The sequence below is a fragment of the Raphanus sativus genome, chromosome 6, assembly GCF_000801105.2.
Source record: "Raphanus sativus cultivar WK10039 chromosome 6, ASM80110v3, whole genome shotgun sequence".
NCBI lineage: Eukaryota > Viridiplantae > Streptophyta > Magnoliopsida > Brassicales > Brassicaceae > Raphanus > Raphanus sativus.
This window is the reverse complement of record NC_079516.1, coordinates 25,538,032-25,565,500: the sequence shown is the minus strand read 5'-3', so window position 1 is coordinate 25,565,500 and position 27,469 is coordinate 25,538,032. Positions and strand designations below refer to the sequence as shown.

Here is a 27,469-nt window from a genome sequence, read left to right as displayed (position 1 = left end):
TTCTGGATTTGAAATTTTGTAAATTTAGTTTAGTGGCTTTTTCGGGGATATTATATGCAGCTATCCATGAAATCTTGAGCTCAGAAGTTGTCGGAATGTTTGAAAGATGATGATGATGTCTTCCACTTAAAATTTAATTAGGTTTAATTAAGTTTAGTTAATAAACCGGTTTAACTAAACCGGTTTATCATAGATTAATTATTGTATTCTAAAAGGAACAAAAAAGAGATTTATGGTAAATGAACAATTTAGTTGTTTTCGGTTATGTTTTAACAATTTTTTCAAATTTTTTAAGCAAAAAAAAAATCTTTATTTTCTTCGACCAAACAAACGGTGTAAAAATCTTCATACAAAACAAAACATTTTGTTAGAAACATACCTGTTATTTTGTTTCTTCTCTTTTGTTTATCATGAAAAAATATACGGTTTTGTATGATATTGTATCAATTAGAAAGCACTCATGTGAAGCTGAACGAGGGAAGCATAAACACCACCTTCGATTTTCATCAACGTCTCATGCGTCCCTTTCTCAGCGATCACACCGTTCTTCACTACGGCGATGACGTCAGCATTCTTGATCGTTGAAAGCCTGTGAGCCACCACGATAGTGGTCCGGTTCACCATCACCCGGTCAAGTGCGTCCTGAACCACACGCTCTGATTCGGCGTCCAATGCGCTCGTCGCTTCGTCCAGTAACAAGATCTTCGGTTCTTTCACGATGGCACGTGCAATCGCCACACGCTGCTTCTGTCCTCCTGACAGCTGTATCCCTCTCTCCCCAACCACCGTATCGTAGCCCTGAAGCCAAACAGGAAAGAGTTTTTACTTGGTACACAAGTTATAATCTCTGTATTTCTTACTATAAATATCAAATGGTCTTGTTTCACTGACCCGTTGTATACTAGAGATGAATTTATGAGCATTAGAGAGCTCAGAGGCAGCTACGATCTCAGCCTCGGTTGCTTCTTCTCCTCCCTTTCCATAAGCAATGTTGGCTCGTATTGTGTCGTTGAACAGTACAGGCTCTTGCCCTACAAGCCCCATTTGTTGTCTCAGCCATTTCAGTTGCAGCTTCTTGAGCTCAACTCCGTCTAAAGTGATATGACCGGAATCCGGATCGTAAAATCTCTGTAACAGGGATATCACCGTTGATTTGCCTGATCCACTTTCTCCGACCAAAGCAACAGTCTGAAATAAGCACAAGAATTAGAAAAGTCAACATGTAAGCTTTTAAAGATGCATCAATTTATTATTAAGTTAGATATATTTTAACTTAAAACTAACTGAATATAAGTAGTATATATATATATATATATATACATATTACTTAAGATTTATAGGTATAATTTGTATACAAAATGTTACCTTTCCGGCACGAATGGAGAAACAAAGGTCACGAAAAATCTGAATATCAGGTCTAGTTTGGTAAGCAAAGCTTATGTGGCAAAACTCGATATCTCCCTTTACATTGTCCAACACCACCCCTGATTCATCTCTCGAGTCTATCTTTGATTTCCTATCGATGATACCAAAAATTGAAGCAGCAGCACTCTTAGCTTTGCTTGAATCAGGAGCGAATGAACTCGCCGCAGATATCCCAATTGTTGTCATTGTCAATGCTAAGAAAACCTGACGCAAACCCATCCAATAAAAAAAATATTAAGCCTTTTCTCCTCAAGTAGGTCTAGGCAATAAAAAAGTGCAATCTGAGATCCGAACCAAATCCAAACAAAAATAATATGAATCCGTATCCGAGCCAAACTACAAAAATACTCAAATTGATCATGTAGAGTTGTGTGCAACATACATGAACCCTAAGTATTATTACTTTTTAACCAAACCCAAAAAATTTAAAATCTAATAATCCAAAAACCAACCTAAAAATCCGAGTTGGTATCCAAATTGTATTCAAGAACTAAATAAGTATCTCAGATACTCAATTTTATGTTTACTTTGTTGTGACATCTAAAATTATCCAAACCAAATTAGAACCCGAAGTATTATAAAATCCAAATGGTGCCTAGGAGGCTGAACGCAAAACCCAAAATCCCGACCGAACCCCAACACCCATGTCTATCCTCAAGATTAACACATAGATTTTCAAAGAAAAAGAACGAAGACTTTGATCAAAAAAAAAAGAACGAAGACAAAACCTGAAAAACACCGTTGTATGTCGTCCTTCCGTCTTTAACCAATCTAGCACCTGCGTAGAAACAAGCAGCGTAGACAGAGTAAAGAACGAAGAAGGAGAGACCAAACCCTAATCCTGCGACTAGTCCTTGCTTCATTCCCGATTTGATCGAATCTTCACATCGTTTCTTATACATATCTATCACTTTCTCCTCCGCACAGAAAGACGCAACCGTTCTTATACTCCCAACCGCATCGTTCGCCACTTGACTCGCCTCCTCGTACTTCGTCTGCAAACAATTTATTTTTAGTTTCTTATTGGACAAGTAACAAACCCTAAACCTATTTAATGAAAAGGTCCCAACCTTTGCGTCGGCACTGAAGCCTTTCATGAACTTAACCTGAACGTAATTATTGATTCCTGTCAAAGGAATCAATACTAAGATAATAACAGCTAACTCCCAGCTAATCACAAAAGCTATGATCATTCCCGCCACTGCGGATGCAACGTTCTTGACAGTTAGAGCCAAAGAGTCGCCCACAAGTGTCCTGATCAAGGCTGCATCAGCAGAGAGCCTTGCTCCCAAGGCACCACTCGAGTTCTCGGGCTCATCAAACCACCCAACCTCCATGTGAACAACTTTCTCGAAACACATTGATCTTATCCTACGAATCAGTCTCCCTCCAGCTACAGCAAACAAGGACATATGCGTTGGATACACTACCAAAGAGAGCACACCAAGAAGCACAAATATTATCGACCAGAATCTCGAATCGCTCCTCAGCTCATGAGGCGGTTGGAAGAATGCTATGATAACTTTAGCAAAAAAAAGTCCAAAGATCGGGAATATAGCACCATCAAGTGCAGATACTAAGGTTCCAAGTACGAGAATCAGAGCCTCCGGTTTGTTAAGAGCAGCAATTCGAGTAATCGAGACATCTTGGGGCATATCTTTAGGAATTTCAGTGTTTTCTTGTCCTGCAAGTAAGCCAAGAACGGAAACAGATTCATCATCATCACCATGCATCCTACTGCCACTGTTTCCTCTGGATGGTCCATTCCTGATAGATCCGTCTTGCTGTCCATTTGAAATCTCTAGTTGTTTTGATTCTGTGTTTATCTCTTGTAGCCGTATAAGCTGTGAATAAGCTCCTTCATGATCCTTGAGTAGCTCCAAATGTGAACCTTAAAATGTAAAATGTAATAAAAGTAAAACAAAATGTTTAGCAAAAAAAAAAAGTAAAACAAAAGCTAAACAATGTTATAACCCAAAAGAATATATATATCCTTATGTAAGAATGTGTATCATGTACCTTCTTCAACAATCTTTCCACGGTGAAGAACAGCAATCATATCAGCATTTCTCACTGTGCTTAACCGATGAGCGACAATCACAGTAGTCCGGTTAACCATCACCCTATCTAAAGCTTCTTGAACCACTCGTTCGGATTCTGCATCAAGAGCGCTTGTCGCCTCATCTAACAGCAAAATCCGTGGATCTTTAAGTATGGCCCTAGCGATTGCAATCCTCTGTTTCTGTCCTCCTGAGAGCTGAGTTCCATGTTCACCTACCATTGTCTCTAAACCCCGAGGCAACTTATCGATGAACTTAGCCGCGTTCGCTAGCTTCGCAGCTGCTTCAATCTCTTGGACCGTCGCTCCCTCTTTCCCGTACCCAATATTCTCCATTATACTTGAAGAAAACAGAACCGGTTCTTGACTAACCAATCCAATCTTTCCTCTAATCCATTTCAGCTGAAACTCCTTCAAGTCAACACCATCAATAAGCACTTGGCCGGAATTTGGATCATAGAACCTTTCTATTAAACTGATCACAGTAGATTTTCCGCTCCCGCTTTCTCCTACCAAAGCAGCGGTTGTGCCACTTGGGATTATCAGAGAGAATCCTCCAAAAACCTCTTCTCTAGGCCTTGCAGGGTAACTAAAACACACATCTCTCAGCTCTATTTCGCCTTGTATATCTTCTAAAACCTTCCCGTTTAGATCAAAAGAATCAATCACCGGCTTTCTTTTTATTGTTTCAAACATTTTATAAGCTGCAGCTTGACCAGCTGCAAATGAGGTTAGACATGGTGCTGCTTGCCCTAAAGACCTATCCAAAGAAACACAAAAAGAGAGAGTTAGATAAAACCAATTGGCTATAAGCGAATTGGTTCATTTCGCTTATATATTACTTAAATCTCTTCCCACTTCCGATATAAGATGTTACTTAATTCGGAAGTGGGATGTTTGTCCCTAATAAAATAATTCTAATTATTTTAAGTGCCTTTGAGAATTGAGACTAAGGAAGATATGTTTTACTCACATCGAACTTGTGACCACAATGATCATTACATTAATCACTGCACCACCTGTATATCCTTTTCTGAGTATCATTTCTCCACCAAACCATATAGCCAAAGCATAGCTACAAAAGAACACCAAGAACATCACTCCAAACCCTAAACCCTCAGAGAAACCTTGCTTGACACTCGATTTATAGGCTGAGTTTATCAACTCTTTGTAGCCACTCGTCGCCTGCTTCTCTCCCGTGAATGAAGCAACCTGGAGGAATCGTGCAATAACATGGTTTATGTTTCATACTTTTGTATATTTTGTGATAAGTCAACAAGTAAAGGAGGGCAAGGAAGTATTTTTACGGTTCGAATAGACCCGCAAGTTTGTTCAACAATAGTTGAAGCTTTGGCATAAGCAGCTTGTTGTTGAGAAGAAGCTTTAGTAAAAATAACCGACGTAGCTGCACCAGCCATAGCTAGAAGAGGAATTGATGTCAACATAACAAGTGTAAGTAACCATCCTTTCACGAACGCTAAAGCATATCCACCCAAGAATGTTGTTAGCAACTGTATAAACTTCCCAACCTGAGAAAAAACTTCACAGTTCATATATTTCTATCTATTTATACAATAACATCTATTTTGGGGGTATTTTTCGTTTGTTTACCTTCTCGCCCATAGCATCTAGTATAAGAACAGTATCACCTGACATTCGACCAACTACTTCTCCTGTGGTTGTTTCGACATCGAAGAATACAATGTCTTGTCTTAGAATTGTCTTCAGATATAAACTTCTTATCCTTGCAGCCTGTCTTTCTCCAGTAATCACCCAACAAGACACCTCTAGAACAGGGGAAAACATAAAACGAAATTGCTTTCTTCCTTAACAAGAAACAAAAAAAAATTGTGTAATATATAGTAGTTGTGTTTTGATATGTTTTACATAAGTTAATTAATAGCATGATATTTTCTGACTTTTTATTAGTTCTCACTTGAGATTAATTTTATTTATTTATGCCAAATTTTACGTTAATAATGTTTACATGGTATTAAAGATATTCGATTTGAACTAGAGAGAGTATTATACTTACGAAGAAAGGCTGCTACAAATGTCCCAAGTCCAAGGTAGACAAATTTCAAACAAATCTAAAACGAAGAAAACCAAACAAAATAAAGTAAACATAACCAAGTAAAACTTGAAAGATTGTTTCCTTTGTGCATCTATATCTAACCTTGGAGATTAACTCAACAATGTCGTCTGTGAATAGGTTTCGACCAACCGTATCAATAAGATCACCAAACAATAATGTCATCAACGGAAAGCCAAGACCGTTTCCGATAGCTCCGATCGAACCAACGATCATCAACAACACATCGGTAGAATCTGAGAAAGAAAACAGTTTGTAGAATGGTACGGTCTTTGCATTTTCTTCAATTCTCCCCTGCTTCATCTCCGACTGGGTGGGACTTCTTGAATGAACATGACTTGTCTCAAAACTAGATACATCGACCATTCTCCTAGAATTTCGTAGAGAAATGACCCACATGTATGAGAAGTGAAACAAAGCCTAGAAAAAGCTACCATTGAGAGATCTTAATATATATGAACGATCATTCAAAATTTCCGTTTACTATCTAGTTTAATATTAATAAAATAATTAAGAAGGGATTAGTGAGGTGTAAGATAAATATTATTTTGAAGATGTTGTTATCTTGTGACATAAACAAAGATTAAGAGAAGAAAGTGTGGAATGTTTTTGTTCTTTCCCTAACAAATACAATTTAATTCAGTTTAAAAAAAAAACAGTTTAATTCATCATAACTTTCATGTAGTATTATTTTAGCTTTCTGTCATGTAATAATTTTCCTAAAATCATTGTATAGATGCTTAACACTAATATTCAAGTGGCATAATATGAAAATATCATCATTCTTGTGTCATGGGGAGCGACTAATTTCTGCATTTGCTTAACTTGGTCGTGTATTCCACTATTCCTTATTGTATTCCTAACAAGGCATTTGATGGGCCTTAAACATGCTTAATTAGTCGACAGAAAATAAGCCTAAATATTGATAGTCGACAGAAAATAGGCCTAAATATTGATATTCATTGTTATGGAATGTAGATACCTTGTGGTATATATAAACATGCTTAATATGAGTTGTGTCTATCCAATGATTCGCAGTAAGGTATTAGGTCAGGTTGACTTGAGAAAAAAGGTTTTAGATTTTCGTATTAGGAACTCAATGCGTAAATATTTCATTGATTACAAGTTTACTACCTACAATCACTCAATCTAACTCTAAATCTGATGTTACTTAGTCTGGTGGAAATGCTTGGAAACAAATTAAATTGATGTGGACTCTAGTTAGTTGATCTTCTTAACCGGTGAGTAAACTTGTCAAATGGAACTCCAATTCGACATTTTGGTTATGTTTAACAACTAATTTGGATTGCTAAGTGATTCAGATTGTGTGGGTAAAGAAAATTATCATGTCAATTAGTCATGGCCATATTATCCAAAACTCGAAAACCAAAATACCGAAACTGAAATCGGACCAACACTTACAGAAACCCGAACAAATCATAATTCTTAAAACCCAAAAGATCGAAATTGAACTAAAACTGAATCAAAAATCAAACATGTATTCAGATATCCAAAATATAATTTATTTAACTAAAAATAATAATAAATTAAATATATATACATATAAATAAAATTTATTCAAAAATTGAATGACCCAAACTTTTTTTTTTGTTTTTTCCGGTTTAACTTGGATTTTGGGTTTCTGTTGGTTTCAGATTTAAACCCAAACCAACTCCAAATAGTTTTTAATTCAGTTATCACTACAAGAAATATGAGTATTGTTAACAGTTCGCGGTAGTATGAATTCACCAACTATTCTACTAAAACTCATAAAATCTGATTTTTTTTTGTAACACTAAATTAGTGCTAGGGAAAATATTCATTAAGCGGGAACATAAAATGATTACAATAGCTGTAAACTGTTTCTGGAGGCAAAATATTTAAACCATTTCTTTTCTTTTCCGCCATATATGTTTCTGGCTTTATATGAAAATAGAAAATTGAACCGAATATGACACTATCCAAATCGATTCAGTTCAAAAATTTCCTTTTCCTAGAAGCTTCATGCCGCATGGATCCGTCGATCCTTGACACCAAGATTGCAGATTCAAAATTCAAAGTAATCCGAGTATATCTAAAATTATATAATAAAACATGGTATATCTATTGTTGACGTATTTTGTATTTTAATTATCTTAAATTCAATTTATGGATATTTATATTATTTCATGTTGTATTATATAAGTTAGGGTATAAATATAAGTGCAAATGTAAAAAAATCCAAAACTTGTCAATATCATATATATTTTTGAATATTGAATACAAAGTTCGGATATATCTAAACCGAACCCAATTCAAAATATAAAAAACACGCAACTAAATAGTACATTTCTACACCAAAATACCCAAAGAGATAAAATATTCGATCCGAACCCGAATGGGTATTTGGACTCCCATCCTGCAATGAAACATAGCAGCTTCATATAGATGCTCTTGTAAGTATTCAATCAAATTCACACACACACACTAAAAAGGTTATCTTGTTAACTTTCACCATTGCATCAAACAGAAAATGATGTTAGGCGTGTTGATACCATGAGTTTTAATCAGTAGACTTAATGAGATAATCCAAGAGGTGCGTATTTTTTACAGAACTGAATTACTAGATAACATGAACTTGATTTGACTGCTCATGCCATCAAACAAAGCTAGCTAGTATCTTAATATCCTAAAGACCATATTATAGAAACTATGATACTTCATCTAGTGAATTAGAATATCCAAGTTAGGCTTTCCATAAACAGACATAATGGATCAGACGCATCAAAAACACTCTTAGTACATTTAATTATTTATATTTAGATTGAAGAAAATTGCAAAAGGCCTATTAGCTCAGTTGGTTAGAGCGTCGTGCTAATAACGCGAAGGTCACAGGTTCGAAACCTGTATAGGCCATTTTTTTTATATGTCCTCCTTATATGTCCTCCTTATATGTCCTCTTTCCTCCTTAAAAAACAACATGTAGTGTATGAGCTCTTCACTTAAAAACCGGAAAGCAGTAATATTTGGTTGGTCTTGCTTCAGGACCCCTCATAGATGAGCAAAGGCAATGGGACTCGATAAAACTCATAAAACAAAATATAGTATTTTTTTTTTATCAAAACAAAATATAGTATTAAGAGTTATTTATTTACGTACAAGAAGCATTCTTTAGTATCGTAGTATACAAAGAATGACCCCGAAAACAGAAACTTTTGATTCTCTTTCCCTTCAAAAACCTCACCGAACACTACAATTTCACATATATATACAAAAAAGCCAAGATCCCGAACCTAAGAAAGTCTCTCTCTCCCTCTCCCTTGTTTAAACTTCAATCAGAAAAGGAAGTAAGGATTGTTGATGGTTTTGTAAGTGACAAAATGGTAGAGACCATAAGCTTTCGGTCAATAGGCTTTGTGAGATAAGCATCCATTCCTACTTCCAAGCACTTGGCTTCATCAGAAGACATTGCATGAGCCGTCAATGCCACTATTGGAACGTGAAGCTCAGTGCCAATCTCTGCTCTTCTTATCGCCTTCGTTGCCTCATATCCATCCATTTTTGGCATCTGCCATGTTTGAACAAAAATGTCATGTACTCGCATGTGTTGAGAGTATAAAAGAAATAAAAAAAGTTAGTACCTGGCAGTCCATGAGGATCAAGTCATAAGGTGAGGAGGAGCTCTGCGGATTGGTTTCTTCTTCAGACAAGTTGTGTTCTTGTGCATTGATGGACTTGTAGTTGAGGGCATCAACTGCTTGTTGTCCATCCCAAACTGCAGTTACAGTTGCTCCCATTTTCTCAAGCATTATGGTGGCTACTCGTTGAAGAACTGGTGTATCTTCCGCTAGCAAGATCCTTATCCCTTCGAGAGACTTCTGATTCTTTCCATCCAAAGCAACTCCTGAATACAACCTGTTACTTCGATCTTTCCAGTCTTCTTCCTCTTCTTCTTGTTTCTTCTGAGGCGTACTTGCAGATGTTGTTGACTCATCGTTGCTTTTAGTGATGTCAAGAAGGTAGTTCTTAAGAACTGGAGAGGGTAATGAGGTTGGTTTCAAAGATGTATTATCTCCATGTGCCTCTGAGGAGTCATCAGAGCTGCAAGCGTCGAACTGTGTTGGATCGATTTCTAAGCAGTCATGTGATTCATCACTAGCGTTTCCTCTGTTTCTCTTCCTGTTCTTTATCACAGCCTCAAGAATCTGAATCATCTTGGCCTTGTACAAGGGTTTGTTAACCATCATGACATGCCCTTTTCGTCTGAGCTCTGTTTTGACTGTGTTGGAGGTGTCATGCTTCAGCAGCCAAGCGAATTTCGCTTTGCTAGAGAACCTGTCGAGGTAGTTAAGCTGTTCCTTCCATATATCTGTTGTGAGATCGAGAACTCCGATGTCCACCACTATGACAGACACAGGGTTCTTGATCTCTTGTATGTTCGAAAGCTCTGCTCTCAGTGATTCAGCGATGGTGTGCTGCGAGTCAAAGCTGTTTTCACGGCTTCCCGTCTCGAAGAGGTCTCTGATGATCTGAGTCAGCACGTTCCAGTCTGATGCTTCCACTGTTGCAATGCCGTGTTTACGCAGCCACTTTGATTGGATTGATCTTGCTGTACTTCCAGACATTGAAAGCAGAACCTGTTCCATTCAAAACACATTGCTCACAAAAAAAGAAGCTTTAATCAATGATCCACATAAATCAATGTCGTTACGTACCACAAGACCGTACTTGGAGAACTCTGGCTGGTAGATTTGCTCTGCGTTGTCAGGAATACTCAGAATCAAGTGTAGTCTCATTATAGTCCCTCTCCCATTTTTCTGTACTACTTTGATATCTCCACCCATCTTGTTTACCTGTAAAGTTACAACAAAGTGAGGTATCAGATGGTTTGTTTGACTCATCAAACTGTAATGTTCCGGACTAGACTAACCAAGTTCCGCACGATACACAGTCCAAGTCCGGTTCCTCCATGCCTGTAAAAGAACAGTGAGGGTTAAGACTCAAATAAACAACATAGCTTTGCTTAGCCCTGCTGTTTTGGATACTTTTTTGGTTTATTCGGGTTGGGTATTATCGGTTTAGGTTTTAAATTTTTTAACCAAAGATAGCTCAGATTGTTAGTACGGTTCGGTTATTTTTGATAATCAATTATTTTTTATTTTTCAACAAGCAAAAACCGAACCATTTTCAAAATCTTGAACTCAAAACCGTAACTGAACCGAAAACCAAAAATTTTGGTTCGGTTAGGCTGGTTTGGTTCGAATCCGCAGGCCTAGTTTTGCTTATACATTTATTGTCTGCACTTTATTGTGATCACTTACGTCCGAGTGGTAGAAGGATCAGCTTGCTCAAAGCTCTCAAACACAGAGTCCCATTTGCTTGGATCTATTCCTGTAAACAAGATTTATACAATAAAGTGACTTTCAGAACCTGGAAGATGGAGAATAAAGTTGTATAGAGCTCAAGAGTCATACCACATCCAGTGTCATCAACTTCAAACCAAAGAACCATTTTGTTCTCGTTCTTACAAGACTTGTGCAGATGATTTCTGTGATGCACCAGCTTTGTTTTCATTGGAGCCCATGGTTTCTTTCTTTCAACAGTTAAGCTCATCTCATCATGCAGAGAACTCATACTCTCGCACCATCCACGGAGAATAATGTGGCCAGCTGCAAAGTAACCATAGATTAGCAATGCATCTCTGTCATGAAAGAAACAAGAGAAGATAGAGAAGGTAAAGAAACTTACTTGTTGTAAACTTTATAGAATTGCTTATAAGATTTGCAAAGATCTGAACAAGTCTTGCTGAATCCCCTCGGACTAATGCTGGCATATCATCTGCGGAAAGAGAAATCATAAACCGGGTTTCATTTCAATGAAGATTCAGTTATTAGCAGTCTAAGACACAAGATGGAAGCAGTACGTACCTGAGAGGTCTAGAACAGTCTCTACATTGTGGTTAATACACTGCACTGAGAACATGTCAACAAGTCCTTCAAGTTCTCGTCCCAAATCGAACTCAGCTTCTTCCAGAACAAGTTTTCCAGACTCAACCTATGGTGCGGAAAATGAATAAATCAGAGAACAGTTTACAGATGCAAACGTAATACTAATATCAAAACTAGTGTTCTGACCTTGCTCAAGTCCAGTATGTTGTTGAGAAGCCGGAGGAGTGCTGTAGAGCACTTCCTGATCTGAGTGACTGTTGCATATTGCTCATTTGAAAGACAATCATCTGATATCAGAATATCCAGCAATCCAATCACAGCAGCCATAGGTGTCCTCAACTCATGGCTAGTGTATCCAAAAATAATAATAATATATCTCATCTCAGTTTTTAACATTAAGAATGTTAAACAATCAAAAGAAATTTGACAAACCTCATGTTTGCCAAAAACTGGCTTTTGTAATTGCTTGAAGCTTCAGCTCTTCTTCTTGCATCCAGCTGCCTTATCAGTTCTGCTCTTAGCTTCATCTCCTTTGAAACTCCATTTGTGAGGATTAAAATGCAGACACATCCAATAAAGAAGATGCAGACAGAAGCAGAGATCAGTATAACCAAAGTCTTGAAGGCTCTTTCATCCACCTTTCCCATTATAAACTTCCTGGGAATAATGACAACACCTATCTGCAAAATGCGTAAAACCGAAAAATTAGACAAGATTTGAATCTTATGCTTAAAAGACTCTTGATAGAGAAAACTTACAATTGGAAGTCTCTTGAGATTAAGATAAAATGAATCAAGGTAATACTGTTGGTCACCAAGCCTTGCATTGTCAGCATGAACAACGTCAGGGAGATTACTACCATAAGTTTTCTCCAACCAACGAGCTCCTGTCTGTATAGCCCAATCCTTTGAATCAATGGGTTTCATCAGCTTAGGCCCTCTTGATGTATTCGTTAGCAGAGGACCGTTTGTGGAAGTAGCAAGCAAGTATCCTTCTTGAGATGTCAGATAAATATGCCCACCATGGACTTCTACAAGCTCTCTCATCAGCTGCCCCACGCTGTAAAGTGCAGTTGTCACCCCAACAACAGCCACAATACTCTTATTCGAAGCATCGAAGACAGGCAAAGCGGCAGATAGAAGCGGAGAGTCCATGTATTTGCTTACTGTCACATGCCAAGAAGCTTCACCATCAGGCACCTGTGAGATTCCTGCGATGTTGATGAGATCATCCGGTGGAATCTGACGAGGCTTCCCTAGCTTTGCACCTGTTATTGGATCAAGCTGTTGCTGGTACCAAATGGCGGTCATGTTTCCATGTATTGTCTGGTTGTTCCAGCCGTGACCCATTGACATTTTTACATCTTCAAGGCCCGTCGTCTCGCTGATGGAATAGTTTTTGAGATCAGAGTAGATGTAGAAAGTGCTGCTACTTGCTGGATCTCTGTGGAAAGCTTGGACAAACCCGTTTCTGTAGTTTATGGTTATGGCATTTAGAGCTTTAGCACTAGCAAACAGAGCCCATGTCACATCTTTCATTGCTTGATACATCTGATTATAAAGTTTTAAGAATTAATATAAATCATCTCAAAATAAAAAAAAACAAAAAAAAAAAGAATAGAACTGGAAAACAGAAAGTGTATTTTTTTCTTTTTGAATGAAAAAAACAGAAAGTGTAACCTCAACAAGTTCTTCTTGAGTTGTTGGCTTGTCATATTTTTTTATGACATATTCAGAAAGCTTGACCTGAGCTGTTGTTAGCTCGGATGTGGTGTTTAAAACGCTCCACATCCTTAAGATTGGACGCTGAAGAAGCTCGTAACGAAGACCATATGCCAAGTTTTGAAGCGATTGCTTTGTATATATCCTTGTGAAGTGCCATGTTAGTATGGTTAAAAGCCCTATTAGAATTGCTAGCATCACCTGCACACACACCTCAACTTATAAAGCTTCCACCTTTCTCATCAAAACGTTGATCATTAACTAAACAAAATTAATAATAACTAGACAAGCCAAAACTAACCATTATAGCGAGGCGAACGACAAAGACACTGTAGTAAGAAGACAAGCAGTGACTGCTTGCGTATTGAAACTGTTCTTGCTCGACATCTCCACGTATGATCCTTCCCTCTCTTGGCGACGACTCAGAGTTACTTCTCCAAGGGGTAACCCATTCAGTCATTTTATCGAACAGTTTAGTGATCTTCTTCTTCCTTGGACCCATTGGAGAATCAGGAAGACTCTCAATACTTACAGAGAAGCTATCTCTTTGCATCTTTCTGTTCAGAAACGAAGACACATGTTTGGGGTCTTTGTTATTGTTATTGTTGTTGTTGTTGTTGTTTCGGTGCTTTCTTTATTTAGTGGAAAGCTAATGACTTTACTGCTTCTTGTGTCACTCCCCACTCTTTGATCAATACCAACCCAAAAAAAATTAATATTTTAGTTATAAAATTAGAAACCGATGAAGCAAAAATGGTAAAGCTTCAAACTTTTTGATGAATAGAGAGAAGCAGAGACTGGAGAATAGAGAAGCAGAGACAGTGTTTGTTCTTATTTATATATACAGAGAATAAACAGAAAGATGAAATCTTTTGTTCTCTTTTTTTTTTAACAAGATCAAATAAACGAAAAAGCAAAGATCTTCGAATTTTGGCCAGTGGGAATGTGTAGAAGGTAATACAGATTATATTTGGCTTCTTCAGGTCCACTGAGCACAGAAGCTACAGAGGAATGTACGGAGTGAGGGAATTTTTCTAGTTTTAATATTGTTTTTTTAATAATCTTAAAAAGGCATAAATAAATGAGAAACTAAAATCGCTCGAACAAAAAAAAACAGAAGAGAGAGAAGAGAGAGAAGAGAGAGAATCTAGATCGGAGTTCGGATCCGGCGTACGGCCGACGCGTGAGCGTCCGTGCCGTCGCCGGAACTCTTGCTCCTCCGTTAAATCAGGCTTCCTTTGCGTCTCCTTCGTCACCTCTCCTCGAACGCTTTGTCGGAGCTCTGGTTTGGAATCACTTTTTTCTGGTGGCTTCTGTGTCTGGAGGGAGGACGTGCTCGTGTGGATGGTCTAGACGAGAGGAGAACGGCTCACTTGTTAAATAATCGCTTCCGGGAGATGGAGGCTACCACAGATCCGTCGTCGCCGGCTCTTTTCTGGGAGGTGGAGGCTGTCTCAGCTTCGCCGACGCCGGTTCTAGTCTCCGGGAAGAAGAGACTTACTCACGTCTGTCTTCGCCGGCCTTTGGCTCCGGAGGGTGGAAGCTCACATAGTTCTGCGCTGTCGGTAAGGAACCCGTAGTCTCTTGGGTGTTTGGTGTTTGGTTTTTTATTTTGGCTCTGTTTGTTCGGCGTGGGAGCTCTTGTCGGTGGGGTGGTTGCTCGGGTTATGGTAGATGAAATCTCTGTAGAAGATGATGCTCTCAGATGACGGCAACGATGACAAGAGAAGGTTTCAAAGGTTACGATCTTCGGGCTTTGAATGTTCAGTAGATGGCCGGTTTGGTTTGGGAGGAGCTCGCGGATAGGCGATGATGCTCTCCGTGCAAGATCGCCGGTGCGGCGCCGTGCAGGTTTAGGGCGGTTCCGCCGAGATGAGAAAAGAAGAGGATGAACGACACGTGTTTAGGGCTGTGTCGGTGCCGGTTATGAACAGTTTAAAGTTCGGTTTCTTGTGGTTTGAGTAAACCGGAGTCGGTTTAGCTTGGTTTGTTTTTGTGTTCATGTTGTTTGGGCCGGGTTGTATGGCCTTTTAGCATGTAATTGGGCTTGGCCCGTATTATATATATAAATTTCAATTTGGGAAAAAAAAATGAGAAACTATTAACGGACCTAACTTTAGAATTTTTTTTTTATTTTCAGAAAAAAAAATCATTTAACTTTGAGTTGTCTCTCTCCTCAGAGGTTTTAAAAAATTGGAGTGTTTTGATTTGCTAGTTTAGGGTTTGTCTTTTTATAGGAATAACAGAATATGTATTTTCTTACTAACTTTTTAAATAATAATTACTTTATTTATTTTTTAAAGAGCATCATTTAAAAAAAGAGCATTATTTAAAATTTTCTATAAAAATTACAAAATGATTGAAGTTCATTTATATTTTAATAATTATATTTGTTTAAGTTTTGAGATAAATAAATTATTTATACGTTCATTACATCAATACTATTAAAACTATAGTACAATTTGAAATTAACTCTTAATTCACTTCTATAATTATAAGTGAACTCCATTCTAGTTTTAGTTAACAAATAAATTTACAAAAATAATATATAGAAGTTTCCATAAGAATCGCAAGTGGAATTATAACTTAGCTATTACATCAACTTAAAAGACTACAATTTTTCATTTTCTGAAAGAAAATCAAAAATATAAACACAAAAATCCTAAATATTCTATTAGAGCTAAAATATGCTAGACACATACATAACATTTTCTCTAGACCATTTCATTAAAGTATTCGAGCAAAGGTTATGATTGCTATGGCTTTTTGTACTTGAAATTGATAAAAGTAAGCATAGTTTATTTTTTATTAGTTAATTTCATTATATCATAAATATTTTAACGTGTGTAAGTTATGATCATCAGAAATGTATAGTGATTATGGTTTGGATAGAATAACTAAAATCAAGAACTATTATTTAGTAAATTCGTTTTTGTATAATAGCAATTAAAATATTCTTTCAGTTATTTATATCATGACATTATATATGTTATTTCTTAATTGGTGGCTTAAATTGATATTCCTTCAGTGTTTTTTAAAATGCATGTTTATGTATTTTTTAAAAAGCATTTCTGAAATATAAAAATACATACTAAAATTAAATAGTAAAATCAAAATCATATGTAAATGTAACTTATGTTTAATAATCTAAATACTAAAATCCATAACTTATGTAAATTTAACTTTTGTTTAATAATAAAAATACTAAAATACATACCAAAATCATATAGTATAAATTATTTATCATTCTAAAATTTTAGATGTAATAGTTAAATGCAAATATTCAATTTTTAATGATCTATTCCTTATAAAATTAATGCTGTAAATATATATATATATATATATATATATATATAATTAAATGAAAAATATTCAGCTTATGTTTTTTAAATGTTTATTTATTTGGTTATTTCAAATAGTTAACGTGCTAACACTATCTACTACAATCATATAAAAATATTGATCCATATTTGTTGTTCACTTGCTTATATGTGGTAGATCTAGTTTTACAATTAATATTAAAGTTAAATATATATAGTTTGTATTGAAAATTTAAACTGACCCTCTTTACATTATAAAGAAAAAGTATCAAAATAACTCTCTTTGTGAAACAGGGTGAATAGTATATAAATTTGATATAAACTTTTAAATGATATTGTATACCTACTTTTTAAACAAGATCATATTTTAGCCTGCACGTCCATGCGAGTGTTTGTTTTAATTTATATATTGAATTTTTATATGAATATTACGGTATGCTTTCAATATTTACCTATATTAATTATTTGTTTAATATAATATTTCTAAACACAATAATTTTATATGCAATAATTTTTTAATGTAACATCTTTTATTCCTCGGAAATTCTTGAACCTTTCATATTAATTTGCTGTTCTTATTTTATAGTGTACCAAAGTTAAAGTTTGTTAGAATGAAATTTTAGATTCATGGATTCATGTTGATCAAAAAAAAAAAAGATTCATGGATTCATATGTTAAGTTGTTTAATTAGATAAGTGTAGTGAGGATTCATTTCTATAACTAAATGGTAGTTAAGAGTTAAGACTTGGAATGGAACTGAAAAAAATGATGTCGTTTTGGTTTTGTAGTTTCTAATAATTAGGCACACCTTAAGCTAAGTTACTTGAAATATCAAAAAAATTAAGAATATTTTTTGTTGATAGTGAAGATTGTAGGTATCAAAAAAGGTAAGTTAGTTTTACAGATACAATTCATGGTTCTTAAAATATTCCGTTGATGCAACCTTGAATACCAGCTTCTGTCCCCAAAACATTATGATAATATTTGCATGCACTAACCATAAATATTCTAAAAAGTAGACTTTAAATAGTAATTTATTATACAGTAGTGTCAATACAGAATAATATGTGATAGTCATGGTTTGGTTTATATAAAGAAAAAAAATATAATTTGTAGCTGAGATACAAATAGTATAATCTATACGACATGAAGGGTATATAATGTATAAAACAAAGACTTAAAATCCATCTTTATATAACTCAAGATATGAAAATAATAAATAACTTACTAAACTGTTTTCTAAAACTTTTTTTGTCATCTACTGTTTTCTAAACTACAAATATATTATCCGAAATGAAAAAAAAAAAAATCTGTCGGTTAGTTAAGATTTTGTAAATGACATATATCAATAATAATTAGTAAATGTGAAGAGATAATTTTAGTGGTATAAATTATAAATAATAAGATAAATTGATGGTTATTTCTTATTTGTATTTCAGTTTTAATAGTTAGATTATTACACACAAAAAAAAGAAGAAATATTATTCTAGCTTGGTTCCCTTTAATCAAGAGTTGATTTTTATCTTTTCCAATTTATCCCTATAATTTTTTATAGCTCAAATATTTTCAGTGCTAAAACTTTCGCTGGTTAACAAAAGAAAAAGGTTAACTGTCATTGGTGGTAAAAAAGAAAAAACAATGTCATTATATCACGGCGATAATTAATTTTGACCAAAGTTTAGCAAAAATATCTTGGAGCTTCATGATCAAGTAACAAATCTATAAAGCATAGTCGGTGTTAGTAAACGACCCGTGAACTTGGTAAAAAAGTAACAAATTCATTGATAATGCTTTTGATGATTCAATTAAAGGATTAGGTGTTTTTATATTGTAATTTTTTTTTCAATTTCATTTTTTATGTTGGATGAAAATTAATTAGTTTATCTTTAAACTGTCATAGTCGGCCACACTCTTCTCAATATATATCTCAAGTTCAAATCTGAAAGGCTGTGAAGGATTTCCCTTAAATTAGTGGATGTATGTATATTCTTTGATCATTTTGTCTAGGATTTAAATCCGCACTATGGAAATTTATATCTAAAGAAGCCCTTTGTTTTTTTACATATTCTGATATTCATGTTAACAAAACAAGAATGTACATTGTTGTTGTGTGCATAGATAAAAAATATCTCATGTCATTATTTGAAGTATAAAACACATACTTCAATTTCAAAGTTTAACTCATATATTCAAATTTCACATAAAATATATATAATCATCTAGATGACAACAAAAATGTATGGTTTCTATATAAAATATGGTATTAGAATTTCCGTGTGTTGTTTGTGTTTAAAGCAAGATTCAAATCTAGCTTTAGCATAAAATCAAAAACAAAGGAGATCAAAATCCAAAGAAAAAAGATTTGAAAATCTAGAGAAAATCTCAAAAGGGGCTAATCAGAAGACTTAGGTGAATGGTAATGATGTGTGCTTAAAAAAAAAATGTGCATGCATTACTGAAACTTGTAAGCCTTTGAATCTTCAAAGTTTCACACGCATTTCGTATACGGATATGTATAGTTATGATTTAATATTGTCTTTTGATTAACATTGTGTGCTCTTTGGTCATTAGTGGTTGGGGAGCAATAGCCACAAAGGGCAAGTTGATCGTAAATAATCAACACATGGGTTATCTCTACAGCTTTTAAATAGTAACTAGGTTTAAGATCCGCGCCTTTCGCGGAATGAAGATTATATATAAATTATTTTTATATACTATATTTTTTTTACATATTATAAAATAATAAATATATATTAAATAATTAAAAATCCAGTAACTATTATATATATAATTAGATTGGTGCAAACACCTAAATAATTTTATTAATCCAAATAAAAATTATTTCTATTTCATATGGTAAATAATTAAATTTAAATGATATTTATATTTTTAATACTGATATCTATTAACTAATGTTTTTATTCATATTTTTTTCGATCATTTGTATCTTTTTATAACAAAAATTTTAAATTACTGATAATAAAATTTTAATTGTGGGATGTTTAATAAATTTAGTAATTTATAATTTAATATTAAGTTGTCGATATTTGATCAAAACTTGAATCAAAAAAGATTGTTCAAAGCTTTGAAATTAAATATTTATGTATTTGTATGGTATAGTATGGTATATAGTTTAATTATATATATATATATATATATATATATATATAAATCTTAATATTTATTAAATAAGATTTCCTACTTATATGATTTCTGTAATCATTTGTATCTTCATAACAAAATTTTAAATCATGGTCACAAAATTTCAATATGAGATTTTCAATAGTTTTAATAATTTATAGTCATTTAAAAAAATTTAAAATATAACACATACAGAAAAATCTAAATTTGTATTATTAATTTATTTTAATAAGTTAATTTTTTAAAATAAATAATAAAAGATACTCTATTCTAATTTTTATTATTCAAAATCATTAATTGTCATATATATACTTTAGTTACATTTGGAAATTCCGTAATTTTATTTAAGGAAATAATGAAGAACATTAATAATTAATTTATTGTTAGTTTAATAAAAAACTTATTATATTTTTCATGTGGATCAACTTACTTCTCTAAGGATTCTAAGAAGCATTATGGTGATGACACATGGATACACCAAATGTTCTAATGATTCTCTTTAATATATAGGGGATAAACATATTATTTAGTTATGTATCAGAATTGTTCATGTGCTAAACAATCTAGTAAGTTGAAAATACAATTGATAAACCTTTGGTACAAAAGAGTTATTAGCCAGTAAAGTTTGAACTAATGACACCATGCATTACTAAAATAAAACATATATTTTATAGTTTTCTTATAAATCTCAAAGACTGTAGATCTATTTTGTAAGCTTACAGCGCAATATTTAAGACCTATTTTGTAAAACTCTGTAAATATTGCGCTGTAAGCTTAAACATATCGATCCTGAACGAAGCAAACTCGTCCAAGCTAATATGATTCCAAAACATAGACTATTAACTGAAAACGTTTATTGGTAATTATACTAGTGGTAGATTCCAACAAAGGATGACCAATGAAACGTAGATGTTTAAACATTCTTGCATCCTTTCATTGGGTCTTCCGCCTTATTTTCAACCTTCTTTGCTGGAGAACTTAAGGTAGAAAATTCTGGAATTGATAGTCAACATTGGAGGGATTACAAGGGTCAACTCTCTTAAGAAAAAGTTAATTTTAAATGGTTTGAGCTTCATTCTACAAGATGTACTGGATTCGCACATAACCTCTAAACATTCCAAAAACATAATGTGATCAGGTTTTCTACACAAATTAAATTACATTATACTAATTAGCATTATATATTATTCATTATGTTTCAAAGAATGTTATTTTAAATTATTTGTTTGTTTCACAAAAACTGTCGTTCTATATTTTGAATGTAGCTTCAAGGAAAATTGTATATTTCAACGTGTATTTTACGCGTCGTACCTTTTTTCTCGAACTTTGTAATAGTATGTATTTTATACTAAATTAAACAAACATTCAGAAATAACACATAAAATTTTACGCGTCGTACCTTTTTATTTTGAACTTTATAATATTGCATATTTTATACTAAATTAAACAAAAAATAAAAAATACTACAAAAACTCTCAAAATTATGCTTATATATATATATTAACCCTCAAAGGTGTTAGTCATCCATTAATTTATCAAAAAAAATCATTTTGGATAAATAAGGTAAACTTAGAATTTTAAAAATACTATATGAACTCTCAAAATCATACTTATATATATATATATATATATATATATATATATATATATATATATATGTACAACCGTTATTTTGGATAAAATATGTAAAATTAAAAAAAAAAAATTTTGGGACGTTCAAACTATCACACTAGTGAACAAGTAAGAGCATATTGACTGCTAGACAAAAGTAAATTTCTTGTATAAGTTGTATAACATTAACTTATATCTAAGTTTTAATTTAATCAAATAAATGTTATAAATTTTTTATTGTTTTAGTTTTATAAAAAAATCTATAACTATTGATGTTTTTGAATTTAAATTTAAATATCATTATCTTATAAGTTTAAATTAGTTATTATTAATTTAATTATTTACTTTATACTTGTCCACCAATGTGTGAGTTCAAACCTCCCAAAAAATAATTTTTGATTTTTATAGAATTAATCTAAAATGACTTGGTCTTGATAAATTAATGAATGACCACCATTGACGGTCAATATATAAACACAAGTTTGAAAGTTCATGTAGTATTTTAAATTTTATATAATTAATAACATCGTTTTGATAAATTAACGGACGACCAACACCATTGACTGTTCATATATTTATAAGCACGATTTTGAGAGTTCATGTAGTATTTTAGATTTTATAGAATTTATCAAAATTGACGTCGTTTTGGTAAACTAACGAATGACCAACACCTTTGACGATCCTTATATTTGTAAGCATGATTTTGAGAGTTCATGTAGTATTTTTGAATTTTTGTTTAGTTCAACATGGAATATGCATTACTGTAAAGTTCATGAATGAAATAACACGACACGTAATGTTCATGTAGTATTTTTATTTTTTTTAGTTTAGTATGGAATACACACTAATATAAAGCTCGGGAAGGAAAATGTATGACGTGTAAGTTCAGGATGAAATGCGATTTTTTCCCGTGACTTCACATATTTAATTTTTTTTAACCTTTTCGAATAACCAATAAAATTTTATTTAAATTATTTTCATTTAACTAAATATATTAAATAAAGATATACTAGCATATTTTAAATTCTTAATTTGCGTGAAATGTGTCAAAATGATATTTTTCCACAAAACTAAAGGAGTGTGTAATTAGTTATAGAATCGGATTTAAAAATCTATCAACCATCTCAATGGAAATTGTCTTTAATAATTTTATTTCATTAAATATTAAAATTTTATATTTTTAATAGGGTTACCCAGGAAAAGTTGTCTATTTCAACGTGAATTTTATACGTCGTGCTTTTTCTTTCCCAAACTTTGTAATAATGGTTATTTTACACTAAACTAAACCAAAATTTTAAAAATATTACTTGAATTTTACGCGTTATGCATTTTCATTCCCGGACTTCATAGTAGTGTCTGCTCAAATACTGATTTAAACAAAAATTCAAAAATACTACACAAACTTTCAAAATCGTGCTTATATATATTGACTGTCAAAGGTGTTAGTCTTCTGTTAAGTTATCAAAACAATGTCACTTTCGATAAATAATGTAAAATTGAAAGTTTTAAAATACTACATGAATTCTAAAAGTCATGCTTATACATTGATCGTCAAAGGTGTTGGTCATCCGTTAATTTATCAAAACGACGTTATTTTGGATAAATTCTGTAAAATTAAAAAAAAAAATTTGGAAAGTTTGAACTCTCATACTCGTGAACAAGTAAGGCATATTCACTGGTAGACCAAATTAAATTTCTTATAAATATATTAATTTTATAAAATGTATCCAAAATGACTTCATTTTGATAAATTAGTGAATGACTAACACCTTTGACGGTCAATATATATATAAGCACAATTTTGAGAATTTATAAAGTATTTCTAAATTTTAAATGTTATAGAATTTATCCAAAATGACCAACACCTTTGAATGAATGGATGATCAATACCTTTGACGGCCAATCTATATATGCATGATTTTGAGAGCTTGTAGTATTTTTGAATTCTGTTATATGAAATATGCACTAATATAAAATTCAAAAAAAGGATACGACAAATGAAATTAATGTAATATTTTAAATTTTTTATTTAATATGAATAGGCACTTAAGGAAAATGTAATAAAATTTAGGATAAAATACACATTTTCCCGGGATGTTTGAGGTTAATTCCAATCATGGCTCTTTTGAATTGGATCATCCATGTAATATACAAAAAAATAAAACACATATATATATATATACACAAGTAGTGCTAAAAGTAAATTGTTTTGTCAAAAATTCCACAGTTTTTATTTTTATTTTTGGCAACTGTGACAATTGTGACATTTTAATAGTGTAAAGAAAATGTCACAATTTCATTTCACGAAGTTTTACCATGCGTAGATAAAGCCTTGCCATGAATGAAACCATCAATTAAGACTTCAAGTCTAAGAAACGTGCCTAGGTGTGTATATATTGTGATATTTATTTTTGACTTTTTCTTGGGTTCACCAACCAATAAAAAGTTGTTATTTTAAATCTAGTATCTTTTAATTAAGGAAACAAAAATAACTTGCCAAATTATATTATGCTTTTAAAATAAACAAAAAGATTAAATAAATAAAAATAACAATAGTTCTCAATAAAGATTATTTTAAAAAATATTTATTTATAAGATTTGGAGTTTAGTGTTTAAGATTTATAGTTTAGAATTTATCCAAATGTTTAGTGTTTTTCTAAGGGTTAGGGTTTACCCAAGGGTTTAGGGTTTACCCAAGGGTTTAGGGTTTACCCAAGGGTTTAGGGTTTAGGATTAGAGTTTAGGGTTTAGTGTTTTGTTGACAACATGTTTAGTGTTTTTTCCAAGGGTTTATGGTTTACCCAAGGGTTTAGGGTTTATGATTAGAGTTTAGGGTTTAGTATTAGAGTTTAGGGTTTAGTATTAGAGTTTAGGGTTTAGTGTTTTGTTGACAACATTAATTTTTTTTAATTTGTTTTTATATATTGTTTTTATTTATTTTTAAATTTTATTTTGAAAAAATAATATAATTTGACAAATTATTTATTTCCTTAATTAAAAGATACTGAATCTAAAATGACAAGTTTCTATTGGTTGGTGAACCTAAAGGTTCACCCTAGGGGGTGAACCCAAGAATAACTCTTTATTTTTGACTTATTCTTGGGTTCACTCCCTAGGGTGAATCTCTAGGTTCACCAACCAATAGGATTGTGTCATTTAAAATTCAGTATCTTTTAAAAAGTGAAACAAAAAATTATTGAATTATATTATACTTTTAAAATAAAAATTAAATAAAAATTATACTAATCACAAAAAAAACTTTTTAATCTAAAAAAAAATATTTTCAAAAAATATTTTTAACGCTCCCAACAAATATTAAATCTTAGACTTTTGGATAAATCTTAAATTTTAAGATTTATCCAAGAATTTCGGATTTACCCAAGGGTTTAGGGTTTACCCAAGGGTTTAGGGTTTAGGATTAGGATTTAGGGTATAGTTTTTTGTTGATTGTGTTATAAATAGTTTTTTTAAATCAAAGTTTTATAATTTATCCAAAGGTTTACTAAAGGATTTAGAGTTTAACATTTAAAGATTAGTGTTTTTTGTGGTATTAATTTATTTTTTGAAAAAATATTTATTTTTTTGCATTTTTAGTATTATTTTATTTATTTTTACTTTATTTTATTTATTTTTACTTTATTTTTTATTTTTAAAACGTAATATAATTTGACAATATTTTGTTTCCTTTTTTAAATGATGTCAAATTTGAAATAACTAAATTATTGGTTGGTGAACCTAGAGGTTCACCCTAGGGGTGAACCCAAGAATAACTCTTTATTTTTTGGGCGGCGGGAGGAAATGTGATACTCCCTCCATTTGGGAATAAGTGTCACTTTGATATTTTCGGGATAGATTAAGAAATTGACGGAATATATGTAAATTGTTATTAATTACACTTATTTGATCAATAGTATTTGAAATAAATAAAATAATTTATAAAATCAATGGGGTTGCAATTAATTTTCAGCTAAAAATAAATATAATTTGCATTAGAATTGTAAAGTGACACTTTTTATGTAACAAGAAAAATTGTTAGAATAACACTTATTATGAAACATATGAGTATTTTTTAAATGCCCTATAAATATATCAACCAAGTTTGGTTTTATACATTACTAGGATAAGATATGCGATTTGCGCAGAGTAAATTTATATGAAAATTGTTTAAAATATTGCATAAAAAACTTATATTCTTAATCGAATTAATATTTTTGGCCCTTAAACAATTCTTTAAACTTATTTTTTTGTTAATTACATAATTTGTTTACTGATGAGCTGATCTCATTTTAAAAAATATTTTAGGTTAGCTTGGTTTGTTATCATAGTTTAACAATTTAGAAGTTAATTATGGTTATAAGAAATTTACTTTCACGTGCCAATCCTATCTATCTTCAAATTTTATGTCATTTTTTTCATTTTGGTTGTTGCTCGATATAAATTGATTTTGAAGTTTATTCTCATTTTGTTGTTTTGTTTTGGCATGAGATGTAGAAATGTTTAAGATTTAAAATTATTAAAGAGATACATACTTAGATTAAGATTTGCTTCTTGTGCATAATATTATATATTTTATGTTTTCTGCATATTATAAATATAAAATAATAATTATGTATTAAATAACTAAGAAATCAGTTACTATTATGTAATAAATTAGCGTGCGCATATAAATCAAACGATTACTCTTGTTTGTTTGCAATAACTTTAGAGTAAATATATCAAAACAATCAATATTATCTATGTATATGATGTATAATTAAATTTAAATGATATTAACATAGATATATATATTTTTAATATGAATATTTATTAAATGAGGTTTCTACTTATATGATTTTATGATTATTTGTATATTTGTGTAACAAAAGTTTACACCAACAAATTTTTTTTAATGTGAGATGTTTAGTGGTTTCAATAATTTATAATCATTTAGAAAACAAATTAAAATTTCAAAATTAAAATATCAACTTTTCAATATATGTTCAATGCAAATATCAAATATAAGTATGTATTTTCATATGAGTATAGTTTAATTTAAACGATATGATATATATATTAACATAAAACCTATTAAAATAAAATTATTTATTCATTTTGTTTTATAATCATTGTACTTATTACATAAGAAATTTAAACTTTGATCACAAAAGTTTTTTTTGAACAATTAAACTTGCATTATCTTAAAAGTAGTTTAATACAAGACATTAAGCAGAAGGGCGAATGGCAGATTTCGCGAGACGATCAGCGACAGAGTTTTGATCTCTTGGAACAGAAGAAAAAGAAATAAAATCAAAGGATCGGGATAGGCACTCGACATCCATGAGAACTCCATAAAGCTCCATCGGATATAATCTCGAGTGTAAAGCTTTGACGAGCTCTTGCAAGTCGGATTTGAACCAGACGTTGTTGGCGGAGAGTGAGATTGCTGCAGCTACGTCTTCTCTCAAAGCAAGAGCTTCAGCAAGTAATGGAGATGCTACATTCAGATAGGATTTTGTGCCTGAAATGGGGTGAGTGACCCCTGAAGAGGATATCCACCCAAGTCATGTTGTATTGGAATCTCGGGACCAAGCTGCATCCGAGTTCCAGACGATAGTGTCTTGTGGAGCCATGATCGCTTGCTGGGAGTTAGAGTCGACCAGCGGGAGAAGGGGCACTGCTGCATGAGCAGATTGCCACTCTCGTGCACTGAAGATAGCTATAGTCATACATTGGGCAGCAGGTATAGCTCTACTTTCGAAAACCTGCAAATTTCTAGTAATCCAGATGTTCTAACATACCCAAGAGACTAAGTTTAGAGAGATACCTGTTGGAGGAAGACAAGTTGAGGCCGAGACAGCACGGAGGGCTTCCTGTAAAGAGTTGGTTTCTGCTAGATCATGATGTACTAAGAAGGGAGCCAAACTCCACACCTGTTTGGAAAAGGCATATTCGAAGAAGAGATGCAGGGACGTTTCCATTGAGTTGCAGTGGGGGCATAAGGCTTGAGACAGCAGACCTCGGATCGCAAAAATTTATGTGATACCTTTAACAGTTTAGTAATTTATACTTGTTTTGAAAAATTCAAAATATATAAAAAATCTAAAATTTTATTATATGATTAATGTAATTGTGTAATTTATTTTAATAGTAAAAAATTTAACAAAAATGATAGAAAATATATAGATTGTTAGCAA

At 32.4% G+C, this 27,469-nt stretch overlaps 2 protein-coding genes and 1 non-coding gene across 3 annotated transcripts; 1 reads left to right on the top strand and 2 right to left on the bottom strand.

Moving 5' to 3' along the window:
* Positions 1 to 294: 294 nt before the first annotated feature.
* Positions 295 to 5,879, bottom strand: LOC108809849 (ABC transporter B family member 5). The gene is made up of 11 exons (XM_018581985.2): positions 5,661 to 5,879; positions 5,520 to 5,574; positions 5,096 to 5,271; positions 4,792 to 5,013; positions 4,458 to 4,696; positions 3,445 to 4,244; positions 2,496 to 3,316; positions 2,154 to 2,420; positions 1,366 to 1,629; positions 892 to 1,188; positions 295 to 798 (listed from the first exon to the last, which is right to left on the bottom strand). Exons 1-11 carry the CDS (start codon positions 5,877 to 5,879, stop codon positions 448 to 450), a joined length of 3,711 nt encoding a protein of 1,236 aa, XP_018437487.1. The 3' UTR covers positions 295 to 447.
* A 2,518-nt stretch (positions 5,880 to 8,397) lies between these two features.
* On the top strand, positions 8,398 to 8,471 carry TRNAI-AAU (transfer RNA isoleucine (anticodon AAU)). Its single transcript has one exon. It is a non-coding gene; the product is annotated as a tRNA-Ile (tRNA).
* Positions 8,472 to 8,636: 165 nt separating this feature from the next.
* Positions 8,637 to 14,161, bottom strand: LOC108812862 (histidine kinase 1). The gene is made up of 13 exons (XM_018585243.2): positions 13,526 to 14,161; positions 13,183 to 13,425; positions 12,262 to 13,053; positions 11,936 to 12,183; positions 11,690 to 11,849; positions 11,483 to 11,609; positions 11,304 to 11,393; positions 11,030 to 11,224; positions 10,877 to 10,946; positions 10,486 to 10,528; positions 10,271 to 10,408; positions 9,197 to 10,192; positions 8,637 to 9,123 (listed from the first exon to the last, which is right to left on the bottom strand). The coding sequence occupies exons 1-13, from the start codon at positions 13,775 to 13,777 to the stop codon at positions 8,887 to 8,889; spliced, it is 3,591 nt and encodes a 1,196-aa protein (XP_018440745.1). The 5' UTR covers positions 13,778 to 14,161; the 3' UTR covers positions 8,637 to 8,886.
* Between the last annotated feature and the right edge of the window lie 13,308 nt (positions 14,162 to 27,469).

What these genes read in the sequence shown, in the direction of transcription:
- LOC108809849 (XM_018581985.2), bottom strand. Translation starts at nt 5,879, where the DNA reads ATGAAGCAGGGGAGAATTGAAGAAAATGCAAAGACCGTACCATTCTAC. An exon ending in CTTGCGGGTCTATTCGAACC is followed by an intron (nt 4,697 to 4,791) that starts GTAAAAATACTT and finishes CGATTCCTCCAG; the next exon opens with GTTGCTTCATTCACGGGAGA. An exon ending in GCTTCAGTGCCGACGCAAAG is followed by an intron (nt 2,421 to 2,495) that starts GTTGGGACCTTT and finishes AATTGTTTGCAG; the next exon opens with ACGAAGTACGAGGAGGCGAG.
- LOC108812862 (XM_018585243.2), bottom strand. Translation starts at nt 13,777, where the DNA reads ATGCAAAGAGATAGCTTCTCTGTAAGTATTGAGAGTCTTCCTGATTCT. An exon ending in TCTCCAAGTACGGTCTTGTG is followed by an intron (nt 10,193 to 10,270) that starts GTACGTAACGAC and finishes TGAATGGAACAG; the next exon opens with GTTCTGCTTTCAATGTCTGG. An exon ending in TGATCCTCATGGACTGCCAG is followed by an intron (nt 9,124 to 9,196) that starts GTACTAACTTTT and finishes CAAACATGGCAG; the next exon opens with ATGCCAAAAATGGATGGATA.